The sequence below is a fragment of the Coffea eugenioides genome, chromosome 6 (assembly GCF_003713205.1).
Source record: "Coffea eugenioides isolate CCC68of chromosome 6, Ceug_1.0, whole genome shotgun sequence".
In the NCBI taxonomy this organism is placed as follows: Eukaryota; Viridiplantae; Streptophyta; class Magnoliopsida; order Gentianales; family Rubiaceae; genus Coffea; species Coffea eugenioides.
This window is the reverse complement of record NC_040040.1, coordinates 9,262,763-9,283,981: the sequence shown is the minus strand read 5'-3', so window position 1 is coordinate 9,283,981 and position 21,219 is coordinate 9,262,763. Positions and strand designations below refer to the sequence as shown.

At 37.2% G+C, this 21,219-nt stretch overlaps 2 protein-coding genes across 2 annotated transcripts; one reads left to right on the top strand and one right to left on the bottom strand.

Moving 5' to 3' along the window:
* Positions 1 to 256: 256 nt before the first annotated feature.
* LOC113775348 (protein tesmin/TSO1-like CXC 5) lies at positions 257 to 9,296 on the top strand. The gene is made up of 8 exons (XM_027320183.1): positions 257 to 1,057; positions 1,863 to 1,973; positions 3,337 to 3,514; positions 4,895 to 5,251; positions 5,456 to 5,559; positions 5,635 to 5,729; positions 7,311 to 7,727; positions 8,869 to 9,296. Exons 1-8 carry the CDS (start codon positions 669 to 671, stop codon positions 9,129 to 9,131), a joined length of 1,914 nt encoding a protein of 637 aa, XP_027175984.1. The 5' UTR covers positions 257 to 668; the 3' UTR covers positions 9,132 to 9,296.
* An 817-nt stretch (positions 9,297 to 10,113) lies between these two features.
* Positions 10,114 to 19,431, bottom strand: LOC113773209 (peroxisomal fatty acid beta-oxidation multifunctional protein AIM1). Its single transcript, XM_027317795.1, has 18 exons — positions 19,106 to 19,431; positions 18,945 to 19,016; positions 17,978 to 18,040; positions 17,818 to 17,874; positions 17,639 to 17,706; positions 17,475 to 17,556; positions 17,301 to 17,356; positions 16,173 to 16,475; positions 15,637 to 15,723; positions 15,318 to 15,492; positions 14,978 to 15,099; positions 14,566 to 14,729; positions 13,310 to 13,564; positions 12,737 to 12,858; positions 12,529 to 12,650; positions 12,226 to 12,374; positions 11,014 to 11,152; positions 10,114 to 10,497 (listed from the first exon to the last, which is right to left on the bottom strand). The coding sequence occupies exons 1-18, from the start codon at positions 19,197 to 19,199 to the stop codon at positions 10,453 to 10,455; spliced, it is 2,175 nt and encodes a 724-aa protein (XP_027173596.1). The 5' UTR covers positions 19,200 to 19,431; the 3' UTR covers positions 10,114 to 10,452.
* Between the last annotated feature and the right edge of the window lie 1,788 nt (positions 19,432 to 21,219).

Sequence of the window (21,219 nt, the reverse complement as noted above, 5' to 3'; positions counted from 1 at the left end):
ACTAGCGAGCATCGGATAACGCTACTCGCGTTGTCGCCCAATATTCCTTGAAGTCCTAATCGTACGTCCACGCAACAACCACAAATGCTTCTATGAATTTGGTCCGTCAGATCAATATACTGATCCTTGGCCGTCGGATCGGATTACCCCCGTAAATCTAACCATTCAATAATTACAAAATCAAATTTCAAAACTAAGAGGGAGCGACACAACAAGAAGACCACAAAGCCAAAGCCTTTTCTCTCTTCTTCTTCTTCTTCTTCTGAAATCCCCCGCCCCCCATCCCATCCCCGACTCGTCTTCCTTTATCTCTCCTCCTATACATACACTTGTATATACCTGTATCCACACGCGTATGAAGCTCCTGCTGCCGTTAATTCTTGTTAATTTTGCGCCTATTTTCTGGAGGCGACATCTTGGTGAATTCTTGATTGATTTGAATCTGAGCTGAGTAATGGCAGGGTTTGCAATTCCAAGTTTTGAATTTTTTGTGATTTCTAATTTGTGAAGTGATCAATTTTGGCGAGATTTTGTCAATTTCCATTGAAGATTATTTTGTTAGTTTTTTGCGCTCTTGGTTATTTAGCAAGGAATTACGGAAATTGGCAGCCTCAATTTTTCTTTCTCCTTTTCTTTTTGCGTTTTGGGTTTTGTTATCGTTAATTCAAATGGAGCAAAGCGAGGGAGGGGATTTCCCTCCAAAAAATGCTCAATCGGAGACTACTGGTCAGCAGCAGCTGCCGCCGCAAGTGGGGACTGATATTCCGGCGAAGAAGCTAGCCAGGCAGCTCGATTTTACGGGGTATACTGGCGTTTCATCAGCCGCGGCTTCTTCTGCTACATCAACGGCGGCTTTGAGGGAGCATACTCAGCAAACTCAGCCGCCGCAGGTGGCCGTTAGGCCGAGCCTGCCGCAGCCCCAGCTCCAGCAGCCAGTTCCAAGGCCGACTCAGCCGCCGAAGTCTCAGCTGCAGCCACAGCCTCAGCCACCGATACCTTTGATGTCCATGCAGCAACCTCCTGTGCCACCTGCTGTACATCCTCAGATGAGGCCTATGTAGTTCCCTGAATCCCTTTTTTGGCTTTTTTCATTTTAAATTTAAAAGTTTTGAACTTTTGCTTGAAGTTTCTATTCTGGGCGTTATATACAATTTATAGGGCAAGAATTTGACCTTTGTTAATATAAATTGCCCTTTTGCTTGGTGCCAATTAGAGGCAAGCATTGGCTCATCCTCAGAGGAAGTGATTGTATGTCTCATTTCATAAATTATAAAGAAGATTTCCATTTTTGAATTAAATCTATCAAGTGAAAGTCGTAATGAAGAATTTGGACGTAGGCCAAGAGTTAAACATTATCTTTTTGAAAAAATAGATGGAAAGATAAGCGCTTTCTCATTTGGGTATTTGATTGCTGAGACAAATTTGAATTTTGTGCGCACTTGCAGCATTTAGACCATGATATTTTGAGCACTTTGTGAAAATATTGAGTTCTATTCCACGAGCATAAGCTATAAAAGTGTAAAATGCCTTGCGACCAACCCAATGGAAAAATTGGGTTTTGGGCTCTTTCTATGCTTGTCTTCACTTTTGTATTAATATCAGTATACACTTACCTTTCATTCTGTTATCTATTCCTGTATGAAGGGAAACGTCCATGGATGTGTAAAATGAATGAACTTGCCATGCCTTGTGTCTGAACCCCTTGATTCTTAATTACCTGGTTGTTACAGAGTGTCTGGTATTTTCAGTTATGCACTGGAATTTCTGCTTTATATCAGATACAAACTTATTAGAACATTCTGCATATGCTTAAAGTTTCTCTAGTTGGTATAGGAGAATAAACTACTTTTCCTCTTTTTCAGGAAACCTGAATCACCAAGACCACGGCCAAGATCGAATGCAGGTGACGCTAAAGATGGTACCCCCAAGAAACAAAAACAATGTAATTGCAAACACTCGCGATGTTTGAAATTGTAAGTCTCTGTTGCTGTATTTATGCCCTTCTGATGTATTCGAACACTTACCAAATTATTGATTTTTTAAGGATTCTCTATCATCTTGAAGTTTCAACAAATTTCCTTTGATATTTATTACAACTAGGTGTAGTGTTGGGAGCTTGGGTTGACAATTTGGAATGCTATATTGACTTTACTAAGACTAATACTTGTCCAACTTGGGGTGACTACGAGGAAGTAACCATTGCAAAATTCATAGGACCGAGTAGCCAGTCCTCTTTTCATAAGTGTATTTGGTTGTGGTTTTCCACAATTCAGTTGAGGTGGATTTACATTTGTGTTTTTGTGACGTTACATCTAAAGCTTTAGCTTAATTTGTTTTCTCCTGGAACTGCTTGGAGACTATTTGCCTTGGCCCATAATTTGCACCATTCCTGAAGATACAAGTAAAAGGAAGAACATGTCATCATCTTTTACAAGTCATGACAACGTGGAGTTATGCCCTTGAAAATAGACTACCCTATTTTTTCATATTTATCTTTGAGGGTTTGTTCTTATCATTCAAATCAAAGAACACGATATTTAGAATAATAGGGATATCAAAATTTCAGGAAAAGGAATTGTTGGATTTGAAATTCATTAATCTTTTCGAAGACAAGATCTTTTATACAATTGAAGTTTCAAAGTTCTGGAAGAAAGAATTACAATAATTAAGATTCAGATTTAACTTCCTTTGCCTTCAAAGTTCAATTGAGAAAATTACCATGACTGTCACTTCAATATGGTTTCGTGTTTAGGACCAAAACACATAGAGCTTTATGCCATTATGACAGCTGGTCTGGGTTTTTTAATGCACATGAGGGACATTATTGGCATAGTTAATGAGTAATCTAAGGAACTTGAGTTACTTGTGATCAGTAAGTTCTGGTACAAGATTGTAATTGAACTAGAAACTCAAATTGCTTTTGCTTTGTACTATTGTAACAATGGAAACTTGACACTGCTGAAGTTCAGAAGGCAAATTGTGAATATTGTTCTTAAATGTTTCACCTTTAGTATAGCACGCATTTAATGACAACAAAGTGTCATCTAGTTGGATTTATATTATTTCTATGATTCTTACAATCCTTGTGTAATAAGCCTTGCAGTTACAAAATTCTTCCGAAACATCCACTGTAGTTGTACCATAGTTAGTCAATTAAAGAAATAAGTTGATTCTTAAAGCTCAGGATACATTATATCCCGCCCACACTTTTGGTCTCCTTCTTGGATCACTGTTTTTCAGTGGCTTTTGCTATAGATACCCATATGAATCATATGACAATTTATTCAGCTTATTGCTTCCTCTTGATGGTGCCTGTTTCTTCAATTTGTTGATCAGGTACTGTGAGTGCTTTGCATCTGGAATATACTGTGATGGCTGCAACTGTGTAAATTGTTTTAATAACGTTGAAAATGAAGCTGCCAGGCGAGAAGCAGTTGAAAATACTTTGGAGCGTAATCCAAATGCTTTTAGACCAAAAATCGCTAGCAGTCCACATGGTATTCGGGATAGTAGGGTATGCTCTTTCTTTCCAAGATGCATTCTTAAATTTGGACTATATCTTGTGGCTGATGTCTTGAAGTATTGGTGCTGTAAAGTATGTATTCTCTAGTAGATTTTGCTTGGGTAAAATGTTTTGCTAATTAAATTGAAAAGTTGTGGGCAGTTTTAATTTTCTAGGGAGTCATTAACCTGCTGCAGTAATTGTACATAAAGCATTACTTCCATATGAATGCGTAGTTATTAAATGAAGTAAAATACTTCCCTCTTCATTTTTCATTTTTTTTGCAATTCTAACATTTTTTTTAGCATAATGCACGCATGAAATGCTTATCACAACTATGGGTACTTCGGTTGGGATTTAAATTTGGTTTATCAAATAGAAGATGTTTGACACTTCCTCCAGCACTAAAGGAAAGAGATCTGCATAAATGTTGTTATTTGGCTGGGAGATATGCATACTGCAAATGCTTCTCAGATTTTTCCTGTTGCTTGTGTTAGTTGCATAAAAGTTGAGATTTTCAATGTTCTTTGAGTATTGTCTGGTGTTTGAGGTTTGAATTAATTTCATTTCCCAGATGTGTATGTATGCTGTTCCTGTTATTGCAAATGCATTGATTCATGGAGGAAAATCTTTTGGGCCTCAGAGAAACATTAAATGCCTCCATTGCTATTTGTTAATCTTGCCAATTTAGGATTTCTTTCTTGGCCGTTGCACGAAACTACTTTTGTTGTCCAAATGACCAAATTCTTGAATGCTTCAAGTGTTCCAATGGTCTTGCATAAATAAAACTTACAGTGATAACAGTTGATTCAGCAGTCACTTATCACAAATTTTTAGTTGCTATTTTGTGATATAAGCTATCAATGAAGAGATAGTCAAATTGGTGATAAAACTTGCATGAAGTAAGCAAAAGGAGCAACCATTACTATGCCATCCTTGTTTTCCATTGTCGACATTTCTAGCGGCACAAAACACATTATTGCAAAATGAAATAGACAAGAACATCCCTATGTATGTCTATTGGGCATCTATCTCGTTATCTTGATAAACATCATCAAAAACTGCTGTATGAATTTTTGTCGTCGGCTTTAATTTAGTTGCAAGCACATGCCTTGTGTTTTTTCCCCAGTTTTGAAGGTTCTTTGATATTTGATTATCACGTTATAATTTATCTGACAGATTCTTTATATTGTTTAAATGTCAGTGTGTTACACGGTAAGAGTGGATTTAGAATTTAGACAAAAATTCAATACTTTGGCCACCAAAAGAACAATTGTGCTCTTCTCATTCTTAAACATAACCGATATTCATTCATAGCAAAATCATGAACATTATAAAATTTGCTTGTTTTTGGCTGCCTTTAACAAGGTATACACTGATTTATAAATGCAGGAAGAACCTGGGGAAGGTTTAGTAATCGGAAAGCATAATAAAGGTTGTCACTGCAAGAAATCAGGATGCCTTAAGAAGTACTGTGAGTGTTTTCAAGCGAACATTCTTTGCTCGGAAAACTGTAAATGTATGGACTGCAAAAATTTTGAAGGAAGTGAAGAGAGGCAAGCTCTTTTCCATGGAGATCATGCCAATAATATTGCATACATCCAGCAGGCTGCAAATGCAGCTATCACTGGTGCAATTGGGTCCTCTGGTTATGGATCTCCTCCAGTGAACAAAAAAAGAAAAGGCCAGGAGCTTTTCTTTGCGTCAACGGTTAAAGATCCTCTTAACAGGCTGGGACAGTTCCAGCAGGCAAGAATTTCATTGTGTTCTGCAGCATATGTTTAACTAGTTGATGCAATGTCACTTATTAATCCTTCTTGATATTGGTTCCAGTCAACTAACATATGAATAGAAATTTATCAATTGGGTTGAATAACTCAATATCCATAGTTGCAAATTAGCATTGGCTTCCTTTCTTGATGCTGAGTAAGACTTCTTCTCATGTACTTGCAGGCAAATCACATGAAGACTACTGTACCCTCTTCGACGCTATCTTCAATTCCTGGTGCTCGTTTAGGTAATCCTGCTGGAATGGGCCCTTCAAAATTTACATACAGGTACAGCTAATGCCCAAAAGAAATTTAATCTATATGTATGGTTGGTTGGAAGTCTAACTGGTGTTCCCTTTGAAGGTCTCTCTTAGCTGACATTATACAACCTCAAGATTTGAAGGAACTTTGCTCAGTTTTGGTTGTGTACTCAGCAGAAGCAGCGAAGATGCTTGCAGGTAAATGTAGAGTTAAAGTTGCTAAGATTTATTTGGGCTAACCGCAGTAAAATTTTTATCATCATTGATCTTGGCCTTGTCTAACCCAATTTTATGAAAAGGTTCATGTCTGCTATTTCATTAGACAGATTTCCAACAATATGCAGTTTTCATCATTCTCTTGCAGCATTTTTGCTATCACTTTTGGTTAATTTAATTTTCTCTTTTGGAAGAATATTGTTAAAATTGATATTATATTTCTGATAAATATAGAACTTTTCCTATTTAGATCAAATTACTAATAAAAAAAAGTTATCAAGTCATTTTCTTTTAGAACTTTCTGCCTATATATGGTGGAAAACCTTCAATTTTGGCCAAATAGCTTATCATATTATTGGAGAAGGGCCTTCTCTGTATCCATGTCCAATGACTAGAAGCCTATAGAGTATCAGTTCTCAGACAAATTAGAAATCTTATATCTGCAATAGTAACCTAGAATCCTAGGTAGTATAACTTTAAGAGGAGGAATTGCATTGGAGCTGTCCAAGTTAAGATGATATAAAGAAGGTTATTTAGGTCAGACTGGGTCTTGATAATTCATGGACAACTTCTCTAGGTGCTTCTTGTTTTATAAGCTTTGCCGTTATATTCCAAATTAAATGTCTGGTTCAAATGTGGTGCCAATAATTTCTTTTCTTAGTGGGTTGAGTTCTTTTTTTTTTTCTTTTGGTTTTGTTTAGTTGGTGGACTAATGGTGCTATCCAGTTTCATGTTTTCCTTATTATAAAAGTTTAGCAAAGATGGTGTCTTGAAGGCGAGTTGCAATGATGGCTTCATCTGGTGGTTATACTTTAACAGCTTTTGCTTTTGAGCTGAATGTCACCAAAGCTAGAGTTAAGTGGAACTAAATTACTCAGATTTGCTTGTTAAAGTGGGTTTAGTTTCTATTATTAGGGTCATGAACTTGTAACCCTACTAAGCATGTATTCTTCTGTGGCCTGTATTTTGGGCATGAAGCAAATACAGTTCATTGGCAAGGACCATGATGTCTGAATGTTGTAACTTGTCAGAAGTTGTAAATTTGTCACAACATTTTCTGGGTGACCTTTCTGCTGTTCCACCTTAATGGGGTAAGTAATCCTGCTGGCTGGGAACTAGAGAATTCAACTCTTTCATGGTTAATAACACTTAATTACTGCAGTTACTTGTTGCTAATCATTTGAAGCTTCTGAAGAGAGATTCTTAGCTTGCCAAAGTTGTGCCAACAAATTATAATCTCTCCCCTTCCCTGCTTAAGGGGGCAAGAGAGAGAGTTGTGCTGACAAATTATAGTCTATCAGTGGCAAATTGAAATGATGATAGTTAGTTTAAGATTCCTATGAAGGCAAGGCAACATATTAACAAATCAATGATTTGTTCTGGCACATCAGTTCCTAAATTTCCAGTACATTTCTACGTGTTTGTCTTGGCTCTAGAAACATATAGCATCCAATTTCTTGCTGATTTATATGCAGCGGGCTGTACCATTTGGTGAGTTTATAAACAATTGATTGTTTTTCCCTTTGGCAAAACTAATCTTCCGTGTCATCTTAATTAATCCAGATGAAAGAAATGCAACAGAAAGGTCGTCACAAGAACATAGAGAAAGTCACCTTGCTTCGACTCAAGACCAATCACAAAACCAAAAGGATTTGAGTGTTGCCGAGAAAGCTAGATTAGCTGATTCTTTTGATGGAAACTCCTCTGAGAAAATTGGCCCTGATGAATCTGTTTCCGATGGTGCTGATGTTTCAAAAAGTAGACCGATGTCTCCGGGAACATTGGCACTGATGTGTGACGAACAAGATGCCATGTTTACTACAGCTGCTTCGCCGAGTGATTTGACGGGCCAGAGTAACATGTCCTGTCAGTTGCCTCATGGGCAAGGACTAACTGAAGCCTATGCAGAACAAGAGAGAATTGTTTTGACAAAGTTTCGTGATTGTCTTAACAAGCTTGTCACTTTAGGAGAAATTAAAGGCAAGTTAATATTTCTATTCTCTCTCTTAGCTTTAAGAAGGATTTTATTTTCTAAAATACAAGCATACTTAATGAATCCAAATTGCCTTAGACCAATAAAACAGTGTAGACATGGCAATCTATCACTGGACCCTAGGTGCCCAGCTGAGTACTCCTGAAACAATAATATTATGTCCTGCAATCCCATACTTTTTTGGCTGCGACCAGTGAGAAGGCAAATTATTGATAGTTTACAGTAGACAAACATTCACCTGATCTGTACCCAGTTGGGATGCATGATTTGTCTCCTCCTGAAGTGCTTTCTGTTCCGTTTAACTACCTAGAATTTTGTTAACAAGACATAAATCTAATGTTCATAGTAAGACTTGAATGGGTTCCAGCCAAATCTCAACAATCTCAAGGTTGGCCCTTGAGCTAACTAGGGAAATTTTGCATAGTTCCATCTTTACCATCTCTATATTGTACTTGGTTAAAATTAAATTTCTCAATCCACAAAGGGCTCTTCTACTAAGTGGGAGAACTTATGAATTGGTTGTAATGATATATAGGAATGGGGTTTAGTTGAAAATTTGAATTTTTGTGCTTGAACTCGACTCGAGCTTTGATTGGGAAAAATAGGCCACTTGAGATTGAATTGACCTGGGTCAACTCGACTCAGTTATCCGGCAAGCTGCATTTAACTTATTACTTAATTGCACACAGCACTCATTTAAAATAAGATACTGTGTGTGCGTGCACACCCATGCTATAATACTGTAGTAGCATATATTGTTGAAATTGTGGATGCCTAATTAAGCTCTGGTACATTTGACTTGTTTCTAGTCAAGTAGGTTGTCTTGGTAGTCTTATTTCATTGTTTCTTGTGTAGATTAATTTGGAGGCTATGATAAAACGGTACCAAATTTATTTGTAGGATTTAAGGTTGCCATGGTTGATGTAAAATCAGCAGATATGTGTGAGCTTCCATATTTATCCATAATTGTTAGGAAACTTGTTTCCTTTGCTATCTGGAATGGATTTTAATGGTGTCTTGTGCACTCATATGTGCTAACAGCAGTGAAATACACAATATTTTTCCCACGGAGGTGAAATATCTGTCTGGCTCAATATCTGTTTTTTTTTTTGTTTGTTTTGTTTTCAGAGACAAAGTGCTCGTCATTCGCAAGAAGTGAATCAAGTAATCATAGAGACCTAGTCAGCAACGGGAGTGCCAGTGTCAGAAATGAAACATGGAATCAGCACGAACCGTTGAGCAATGGCATCCCCAAGTCTACCATTCCTCCCCCACCAAGGACACCCCAGATTGTTACTTCTGCAGGTACTGCTACTAGTGACCTACTTCCGAAAATTCCATCCTCCGTTGAAAATGGGGATGTAAAACCAAAACCTGAAAAAGCACTGTAAAAAGAATTAGAACAGGAAATTTGCCCATAGTTATGCTGCCATATCTGTAATTTTATACCGTCAATTTATTCGGCTTTCCGCTGATGCCGCAGCAAAATCGTTTTAGGGAGACCATTAGTAAAACTGACCAGAGTCGTACATTTTTTATTAACTCAATGAAAATTTTCACCTTAGTTTCAAGTTTTGAATGAGTAATTGAAGAGTGAAGTATTTGCTTACTTGGAGAATTAAAAAAAAAAAAGAAGTAAAAAGAGTGAAGCATTTTCTATTAGTGACGTCTTGCATGGACGGTCAGCATCATTCCATTAAAACCATAATTTTGCTTATTTCGTATTTGTTAATAAATAAAAGCTACTTACTCTCTAGGTAATCATGAGATCTCAATTTTTTTTTTTTAATCCTTTTCTCTTGGCACGTTCGAGTCTCTCTTTAGACCTCCAAAAAAAAAAAATTCTGTGATCAAAGCAAATTAAAATCACCACTTGTGAACTTTTATTGTTTTCTGTAAGCAGTTGCTAAAGGTTGTAACATTAGTCACCAATCACCACATCTAACTATGGTAGTCGTCACGGTTTTCCTGTTCCATGCTTTCCGTTGTTGGTTTCAAGTGAAAAGGAAACCAAACTTATTTCAGAAGAATGATGATTTTTTTTTTTTTGGGAATTACACCCGAGAATGTAGAGAGCATGAAAAATAAATAGACAGTAGACAGCAATATTTGTTTGTGACATAAATAGATAATTTTTTCAGAGAGATGCAACATCGCTGAAAAGGTTAACGAACTTTATAGTTCACGACTTAAAAATCAACAGGTTCGGGTCTGATCCGAATCTAGGACTCTACAGACTACAGTATACTCTAACCTGTATTGAAGATAGAGGCTCTGCTTTTGATCCGGGGGTTAATAAGGCCACCACCCAAAAGTTGGGATTTAGCCTTACCTTGTCAAAATTTTCACCTGGAATGCAACTTATAGATCCAATGACATGAAGAAAAAGTGCACTCATCAATAAATTAAAACCCAATAAAAATGATTCACCCTAAGAACCACTACACAAGAGGCCAATTGCTCTGGATCAAGTTGTATCGCGCAGTGTAAACACTAAAAAAAAGTGTACACACTAAAAACAACAAATGTAGAAACTTATAGATCCGATTGTGCTACTAGTGACAACCATCTAGGAACCCATATCCCCATTCCTCGTAATTTCTCCACCTTCCCTTCACATTGGGAACTTTGTTCCCATTTGGCCGCCAAACAGTGCTTATTTTCTGCAACTCTTTACATGCTAAAGCTTTGGCGTCTGCAGATACACTTTGCCTAGAGGCGTGACTTTGAAGCTGAAGACGTTGAGGTCGGTGCACTCTGCAACAGAACAGAGAACACTAATCAGGCCTCATATACAAGTTTAACCACAAACAAGGGCAAAGAAATTTCAGGACTAAGATATAGTGCAGTTTCTTTTCCCAAGTGTCGCGCCCCATTTTTAAAAAAATGGCGCGACACAAAACACACGAATTATATAATTTGGAACGAAACACGTTACAGCTACACATCTCCCTCAGTAAATTTCGTTGATATCTCCATGGACCTGTCTTAAAGGATAAAATTTTTGCTGTGAATTTTGTAATAACTTTGACTTGAAAGAGTAGCAAAGCTGGAGTGGTCAATTTGAGGGGAGTATGGAGATTTTAAGATCCAGGTTAATAGTACGGAGATAATAGGACTATGACTAAAATGTTTTCCTTCACGTATACATACATCCTATTCATCAAAACTCATCTGACCATGCAGTGAAATCGTCAAATGCAGGATCATATGACCACCAAATCATACAAATGAAATTAATGCAATAAGTCCAAAATGAACGAGAATTTTTACCAGTGGTATTCCTCTCAATGCTCTTTCTTCCAAAAACCTTGATGGCTTATAGAAGTTACCATAAGCTTCTGACCATTTTTTGAGCTTTTTATATATGTAGTCAGCCCCAATTGTATCCGCCCAGAATACAATACCACCACTGAAATTTAAAAGAAGAAGAAGAAGAAGACAAAGAAAGTAAGTTTAATGTCCTCGAATATGTCTACTCTGATTTTTCTCTAAAAATGAACAGTAATATACACATTTATTTGAATACCATATTAAGGAGAAAAATGGATAATACTGCAGACAATGCATAAAGCTTGAAGGTAACAAAAATGTACGCTGCACACTATCTACCTTCAGGGATACTAGTGAAGCGGTTCAATTAAGAGTAAGCTAGGGTGACAAGTGTTCCCCCGATGTATCTGAGGATTGTTTATAAATGGAGAAGGGGTGAGACAGCAGCTGGTAGAGCATGAACGTGTTAAGGTAGCCTCTCTTGCAGGGATAATATAGCAAAGAACTGACAATCAGAACTCCAAGGGAGGCTGTACATACATGGCAAGTTCTTAGAAAGGTAGAGGTAATGGGTACTAAGTGCCATGGATAAATGGCAGGAAATGCAAGGCATCAACCAAAAGGAGCTCCATTCCTGTGCTACATACTGCTAGCAACTCCAGGAAACTCTGTACATGATGGCTATGGCTACATGCATACATGGCTATATAAGTCATTTATGCTTTACCAGCAAGCTCGAAGAAGGATAGAAAAGAATTTTTTAGATGTTCCAGGAACTTCTTCAGCATTCTGCAGTGTCTATAAAGGTAAAATGGATGATTATAGAGGAAAACACTGGGACTCCAGAGGAAAGGGATGATGGCAGCAGGAGAATGCTGGATAGAGGTTGGGGTGTTTGTGAGAAGCAAGAATCATTTCCACACTAGTCCCAATGGCTGAGAGATCCAGGCTCAGCTGGATCTCAATAATGGAAAGTTGCAGAGAGAATGAACAACATTCTTTATGTTCAGCAGATCTATCCAGCTCAACATAGTTAAAATGACAAACTGAAGAGAGCGAGTATAAAAGCATAGAAGCATGGTTTGTTTGATAAAGGTTTCCTTTAATTTGTGAGTGAAAGGGTTGCAGCATCTCAAGGTACTCCATATGTTTTGGCCTCAATTAAAGATACAATTTGGTTTTAAGCTAAAATATTGTCATGTAATCACTCACCGGTAAGTGGGGAAACTCATTCCAAGAACAGATGCAACGTCTAGGTCTGATGCTCGTATCACAATTCCTTCATCCAGCACACGGCATGACTCGTTTACCACGGGAAAGAGAATCATCTCAACAACTTCTTGGTCAGTGACAGATATAGGCTGCCAGTAGTTTCCAGCATAAAAGTTAAATCAAAAAGGCCAACTATACAGAACATGAAAAAAGAATGCAGGATCTAACTGCAGAAGAGGAGGCTAAATTATGTCTGTCATATCTCAAGATACTACGATATAGGTTTTTATAGTGAGGAAATACCTTTCCTCCAGGCATCACATTGGCAAGCTTCCTAGATTCGTCAATAATTGGTAGAACTGATGGATCAGGTTTTGCCTTGCTTCCCTTTTGATATATATAGTACCCTTTCCCATTACTTTTACCTGCAACACCATTAAATTGGATGAGAACAGAAAAGCAAAAAAGTTCCAATATTCGCTATACACCTAGCAAAAATAAAACTTCTTACCATTTCGCCCATTTTTTATTAGAAAATCTACTAGAGAAGATTCAAATGTGCGACCAGCAAAAGCAGATGCAAATATTTCCTTAACAGCAACAGCAACCCCATATCCAGCTACATCCTGAAGCCTGCACATGCAACAATCTCATTCATCTCGAAGCTGATGGTGTTTATCATTTATCATATGGAATTAAAACCAGCAGCATGGTGTACAACAGGCTGATGGAATGCTGACCCAGCTTAACACCAATACATTAATAAGCCTGAAGCTACAGAAATAATCTAATATATCAACCTCAAACCTTCAAAATGCAAATACATGTCCAAGTGCAAATAAACCATTTAATTCCCTCCCATTTATTTTCCTTTTACAGTCACCGTTCCCAAAATAAAGCATGCAGATGCAGAACTTATCTCCATGAAGCAATGAAATAAATCATCAAACTCCAGATTCCCAAAAGGATCTATTGGATCCATTAGCTTGATGTCTACACATAAAAGGGATGCTTGACAATGAAACATGCCTAGTTGCATACCATTTTTAATTACATCCTAAAACATGAAAGAGAGAAACATTACTGGAATGGTCCCATAGGCAAACCGAAGTTGCTAATCAGCTGGTCAATTCTGAATGGATCAACGCCCAAATGAAGCAAAAAATGTGCACCCTGGTTGTATGGGAAGAAGGCTCTATTGACAGCAAAGCCGGTACAGTTTCCCACCACAACAGGTACTTTTTTGATAATCTTTCCAACTGTCATAAGGTCCAGAATTACTTGGGCAGAAGTCTTTTCAGTCCGCACAATCTCCAACAAAGGCATCACATGTGCAGGACTGTTTCACATCAACATCAACTTAGCAAATTGGAATATAAGCCTTTTTCAGCAAGAGTGGTTGTCAATGTAAATAATAAATAGCATTTACAAGGGACATCGACAGAAAAAGCAACTATCAGAAGCAGTAAGAGTAGTGAACAAATGAGCCACTTTTTGAGTATTAAAATCTGCTCCCCGAGATCCTACAATATTTTGCTCTTTTCTTTTCTTCTGTTGGTTCTTAAATGTCAGATTCCTGTAATTCTAGCTATTTTTTTTGGGGGGGGGGGGGGGGGTGGTTGGGGAATCTAAGGGAACTACTTGACTTTTGTTACATTTGCAAGGAAAGATTCTCATACCATCTTTTCAAAAGGGGCTGGACAATACAAACACCATCGTCATAGTTTGTTTTGGCACAAAAATAAATCTGTTGCAATGTCTAATTTTCTCGTCTATACTCTTTGTTCCCAATGCATGATCCAGAAGGAAGAAATTCTCTCATTATCAAAAATCATAATCATCAGCATGATATGAACGCAATGACATTATTAAGCAGCTAAGTGCAGCACCAAAAATATTCTTTGCACTACTGTGTTCATCTACCTACTTGCCTCAGATAAGCTTTGGGGTAGAACTGTAAATCGTGTATAGCTAGAAGATCAAGGGTCAATTTTAGATAGGCCTAATGCTTGGGAGTTCACTTCCTTTTCTTTTTGCAGCATTAAAGAGTGTAAAATATAAGCAAGATCATTTGAATCCATTATGGAGAATCTAAAAGGCTAATTTCATTTTAGTGTATCAACATCAAAGCTCCAATTGTTATATTTACCTATGTGGTTGATATGTCTCTTCTGGAAGAAACATGAAATTTGGTACATGGACCCAACAACCATGTTGCCAGTACTGAAGTTAATCGATTTGAGAAATAAAAAATTTTAAATTACACCTTACTCTGCATTTTAGAATCAAAATGCCTATAACATTCAAATTTATTTAAAGAGAAAAGCTGTAAACTTTAACCTGAAAAAATGGGCTCCCACAATTCTATCTTGAGATTTGGTCCCTTCCCCTATTATGTTTAGATCGATGGTAGATGTGTTGGTTGCCAAAATGCAATGTGGAGGGCAGATCTTCTCAAGTTCACCAAATATTTTTTGTTTTAAGGATATATTCTCAACAACAGCCTGCAATTTGGATGTATTTGTATCAAATAACTACATTTCATGGACATTGCACAGTTCTAAGACCTTTCTTACATTAGGAGAAACAAGTTAATCAAAAAATACTTTCAAAATAAAAAAAAATTCCAATTAGCAAACCACTTAGTACTCTATAGCTGAATGCCCTGCATCAAAGTTTTAATCCCGTAAAGCTAAATAAGAAAGTTTAAGTCTACTTTCAAAAAAAAAAAAAGACATGTTTGAGCCCATACCTCAATCACCATGTCCACATCCTTGAATTCTGAGTAATCTACTACACCTTTAAGCAGTGAAAGGGCTTTCTGTGCTTTATCATCTGTTAACTTTTTTCTAGACACCAAGCCCCAGACATTTGCTGCATTACAAGACTTATGTAAGACTGATGATATAACCATGCCTGATACAGCACTACAATTTACATTGTAGCCCAAAAGCCCAGGTATGGTAATTCCTGGTATATAGTTCAACCTCTCCCTTACTTTCTTCTTTTCTTTTTCCTAATAGTAATTGTCTATGCATCAGTTCATTAGACAAACAGATGCAATAACCAATAAAAATGCAAACAGCAATTACCTTCAATTGCTTTTATTCCTTTGAGGAGATATTCAGAGTTTATTTCCTTGAGAACAACATAAATGTTGCTCAAGATAAGTGCAGTAGCTATGCCAGAACCCATAAGACCACCACCAATGACAGCAACCTTTTTTACTGGCCTTGGTTTGAGCCCAACATCAGTAACATTAGGTACCTGCCATTTGTTAAAGACAGAAATCATCATCTACGAAAAGGACTGGACCTGGTAGATCTTCGTTTAGTCGAGCTGGAGGGAAAGACAAAGGCAAACAAAAAGAGGGGAAAAGTTTCGCAATTCATTATCACACACTAATTGTACCTTTGATGTTGCCCGTTGGGCAAAGAAATTGTGAACAAGACCCTTTGAAGTATCTGACAGAACTATCTCTTTAAATACCTTTGCCTCCTGCCAAAAAGAGGGAAAAAGGTTACTAAATGAGAGTAAGGCCTGTCAATTAGCATGGAAACTAGAATTTCACATCTCAAGGTAGTGACATGACAATTCTTTTTGCAAAGAACAATTCTCAGGTCCAACATCAGTGCCCGTCTCTTGTCAATCTTGTGATACTATTCACCACAAGAACCAGGTAGAAAAAATTTAGCAGCTTTTACAAGCAATTCTGAAGAAAAATAAAAAGCATTTGTCTGACAAGAAAAAGTTTGCACAATGGGTGATGAATGACAGGATCCTAACAGAATAAGAACATCTATGTGGACAGTTTTAACCAGTAAATTCGATTCTTCGAAAGGACACCATTGAATTCAGTCCATGTTAAAATCGTAAGGGATTTTCTTCCTTGGAGAAAACTTATCAGGTAGTGCCAACTGTAATTTAGAAGCACAGACAAAAATTACCTTTAAAACTCCGCTATATGCTCCATGAACAACACCTTCCTCTATGGCATCAAGACATGCCTGGTGTTGAGGCATGTTTCGAGCTACCTGTTTGGCTTGTTGTCTTGCTGCCTTCAATATATTGCGTGCTTCAGCGAGGGAGCCCAACTTGTCAGTTCTGTGAAGCGTACGCAACCACGGTTTGCGCCTTTCAGCAATGTCAAGGGCCCAACACCGAGACACATTCAACAACTCACCGGAAGATACAATTTCATCGATAAGACCAGACTTCTTTCCTTCTTCTGACATTATTGATTTAGATAACTGCCAAAAGCATTGACATCTATAAATGGAATTTCATGCAATAGTAGGATAGTTTAGTCAATCTACACTCTGCCTTGCTACGCAGAATGTGTAGCAATAAAAAAGCATCTAAGTAACAGGATGCACCCCTCCCTCCCATGTAATCATTCAGCACAATAGGTTAAAATAAGAAATGGTTATCTTCCATTCTCTAGTCTTAGCAACCACCATATACATGATACTTATGAACATGAACAACTATGACCATAAATACACCACGATATGTCATAAGGCAAAATTCGTTATGAGTTTAACAATTCAAAGAGAGAGATTAAAGATACCAAACTACTAGAAAGATGGAAAACCGTGTATAGGAGATTCCTGCCAATGCAAGGCCTGCAGTTGTAATCTAGTTGCACAAGGACCCTATTTACATATACTATGAAACAGTGACCTAAAAGAAAGCGCAACCTCAATAAGTGTAAGAATCATAAAATTCAATTCAACTGCTTTAAATGCAGAAGGTTTAACAATCAAGCATTTCAACTCAAGTCATGACTTGGAAGCACATATTTGACAAATGAAATTTCCCCCTCAGTGAACTGCTAGAGTGGATGCATTATTGGAAGCACATATCCCATGTCATGACTTGAGATAAATCAAGAAAAGAACACAGAAATCAGATTCATAATTACTCATGATGGAGTTCGTCTAAAATCAATACATACACCCCTAACCATACTGCAACTGTTGTGTGTCATATGCATATGTAGTATAATTTAGCAACTAGGCCAAAAGTTTCAAGGGTTTCTTTCTCTTCTACCGATATGTTGGAGCAGAACTCACCAGCATGATCTCAATTGCCTTTGACAAACCAACAAGCCTTGGAAGAAGTTGTGTGCCTAAAAAGCAAGCATGGTTCTCATGTCAGTCATTCAGGTTAGGATATCATTATGATGTTTTTCTCAGATCTCTATGAATCTAACTAAAAGGAACTGCAGATTTTAAATAAAACTAGACCTCCAAATCCAGGAATGACTCCAAGAGTCAGTTCTGGCAAGCCAAGTTGTGCTCTTGGAGCAGCAATTCGTGCATGGCATGCCTGCAAAAAGTCAAGAGTAATTGAAGAATCCTCAGGGTAACAGAAGTCAAGAAACTTCAATAATTATTAAAATCCCGCTAACCATTGCCAGCTCTAAGCCACCCCCTAAGGCAAGTCCTTCTACAGCAGCAACAGCAGGCTTTTTTGCATCTGAAATTGTGAAGACAAGCAATAATTATAATCACTAAACTAACGAAAAATAGAAAAAAACAATCGCTCTCAGTCAAATTTTTAAAAGTTGAAGGATAATGAGGCAAAGACCTCCAATAGTGTTGACCAAGAGATCAATAGATACATCTGGTAACACAGAATTGTCTCCTGCAAGTTCATGTGTCAAGTTAGCACTTCATGACGTCCAGATAACATAACACCATGAGATGAACTACAATGGACAAACTTAAATGTGCAGATAGGCATCTACCTGTCTTGTGGACATTGCCAAATACATTGATGTCAAAACCACCAGAAAATTTCCCGCCTTTGCCTTTTTAATGCCAAGTGAAAAAGAAAAGAAAATAAAATCAGATACCTTTCCCCAACAAAGCAATTCTCTCTCACCCATAAGAAGATATCATCAATATCATAATCAAACAAAAACAAATGACAAGGAATAAAGTTCATAGAAAACACACTACCTAGCGAGACAATTTTTGGATCATATCCTATCTCAGATGCTAACCAATTTCTGATTAAAAAGATGAAAATTTGTAGTTACAATGTTCCAGACTACTGTCATTACCTTTCTAGATGATCTCGTCGCAAAGGCTAACATAGAGATAACTTCTGCCTTGCAGTGTATTTAATGAATCAAATTCCAAAAGTAAATACTGAAATGAGCAATTTTTTTTTAATAAATACATTAAGAAAAGAAAAAGGTAGTGTCCCACAGTACATAACTATCTAAATTCCAAGGAAGGGTCACCCAGAACATTGACTAGGGCTTCGAGATTAATTTTGTCCACCTTGTAAAATTCAGAAAATCGTATCCAGTTATACCAGATCAGGAGAAATGTACATAGGAACTAGAAGGAATAATCAACTAAATCCTGCCAACCTATTTCCACATCAACAGAGTAATCAACATCAATTTCTACTAAACCAAAAACCTTGAACGTTACTTGACAGACTGTAGTTGTTAACGTTTTGGTAAAAAATGGAAATTAATTGATAACGATTCCAAATAAAAAGCTCGAGAACCGTTAAATATCAATTACTTCTGAAAACTCTAATCCAGACGAGATTTCAATGAATTTACGCTCAGAATGCGGTTAATTGGATAAACTAGCAGCTAAGCAAATAAAAATACTCAACTATAGTCACACGTACATGTCAGGATCACATTAAACCAATCAATCCTTCTATAAGAGAACTGAATCAGGAGAGTTTACCAAAGACAACTAAAGCTTTAACGTCATTTCTCCTCACCGCCTCATCAAACATCTCCTTTATCCCCGCCAGAACTGCAGTCAAATTCATTTTTTTTTGTTAACAAAAGTTAGCAACGGATAAATAAATGCAGTATAATCATATACTAATTTAGAGAGATTACTTGGAATAGCAAGGGAATTGACTGGAGGATTGTAGATGGAGATGACGGCAACGCCGTCGTTTCCAACCTCCATCGTAACTCCTGGCTTCGCCATGCCTTCAGTTGCTCAGCACTGCTAAAGAAACGAAGCTCCTTCGCCTCTCGGTAAAGTTCAACAACAGCCGGAAAGAAAAGATGAAGAAGAAGAGAAAGAGGACTATGGCGAAGTCAAATATGCGTCGGTTCAATCCTTGGTGATGCTGCCGTAGTATTTACTATTTATTTATTTGTAGAACGAAATGACTGCAAATTTTGGCATCGCAATAAAACTACCAAATTTTGATACCGTCAGAGCTAACGCAGTTGCGGAGATGGTGTTTGTACATATATCTACCAACTAGATACATATATCTACCAACTAGATAAGAGAACAACTCAAGTTCTCAGTGTCAAGGTCTCATTTGAGGAAACAAATTTCATTTCTTTATTTTGGACATTAAAGAGAGAGAAATGTCTATTTGAGCCTTGGTATCCAAATTCAAAGGCTTAATAGTTCCTTACTATTTAGGGGCTAATTGGTAACAATGGTTTAATTATTTTCATTTGTTCCTTTTGTTTGGTTTTTAATTGGTCAGAAAGGTCAATTGAATCCTTTTATGAAAACTAGCTCTTTAAATAGTTACTAACTATTTAGGGCTATTTTTGTACATTTCAAATTATTTCTTTTATAATTTTCCGGTCAAATGCAAATAGTTGTGGACTATTTATGGACTCCTTTTATCACATGGGTTGTTTTTGAATTATTGATTGGAATTAAAATATTGTTGTGTCATGTCCGTTAGAACTGGTTGCTCTGTCATGTAAGTTAGTCAACACCACCTAATGGTCTTATTAGTCAATGAAGTGAAGTTTCTTTCCCTTTCTTTCCGTCGGATAGGTAGCTAGAACTTGCTTCCCCTTTCTAATTGTCCTTCCTGCAAAATCTTCACTTTTCTACCAATTCCTCCAACAACTAATTGTCTTACTTTTTTATTGCAGCCCAGAAAATCCTCGACATGCACGTGAAGTTTTCTTTTGCCCGAAAATTCAGCTCAGTTAAATTTCTCTTCCCCCAAAATCTATCATCCTGCAAAATCTTCAGTTTTCTACCAATCCTCCAACAACTAATTGTACTTTCTTTCGATTGCCACCGAAAAAATCCTCCACATGCATATGAAGTTTTCTTTTGTCCCGGAAATCGGCTCACTGAAATTTCTTTTCCCCAAAAATCTGCTCACTTTAGGGATTTAGGGATGACTGCTGTACCGAGTTATCATCTATGGTACAGCTTCCAAAACTTACTATTGCCAGCCTTTTATATACTTCTGTTTCCGAGTTTTGCCAGCATTCAGCCGAGCAAAGAAAACATAGGTACGCTTCTATATTCTCTTCTCCTATTTTGACTGGAATTTTTTTTAAATGTTACTACCTTCTGTTTGTATTGTCTTCCGTTAATTAAAGACTGTTATGTGTTTGATGTTATGCATAAAAGAATATAATTATGATGATAATTCTTTGGATTAACTTATCTTTGCTTTTTCTTCTATTTTTTAATTTCAAGGGTTGCCCGACTTTTAAGAGGTGCCCTACTGTGAAGGCTGAAGCTGGGTGAAAGAGTCCAAATATCTGCGGATTCCCAAGAATGTAGTGGATGGAATACAAGCAGCATAACGCAACAGATGCATTAGCAAGGTTAGCTGTGTATTTCCTAGCAAAATGGGAGTTGATGAACATTGACCTGTTGGCTCTAGAAGTGAAGTGTGATTATTTAAAATTTGAAACATATGTGTGGATGATCAACATTTGACCAACCATGTCGATATGTAGCGTCGTGTACTCGGTTATCAAAGAAGAAAGTTTTGAACTATAGTAGCCGTTTGTGTTCCACCACTGTTTTATTGCTCTAGGAGTGTTTGAAATTTTGCCGTCTACCTGAGTTAAACGCAACAAAAGAAGTGCTGGGAGCATTTGCAATTTTTGTATTTGCCGAGAACTTGCCATCTTTTCATCTCATTTGCGGAAGAAAACTTAAGCCAAAGATGACATCTTACCGTCGCAAGTGTATTCATTTTACCACCATTGTATTTTTTGTTGAT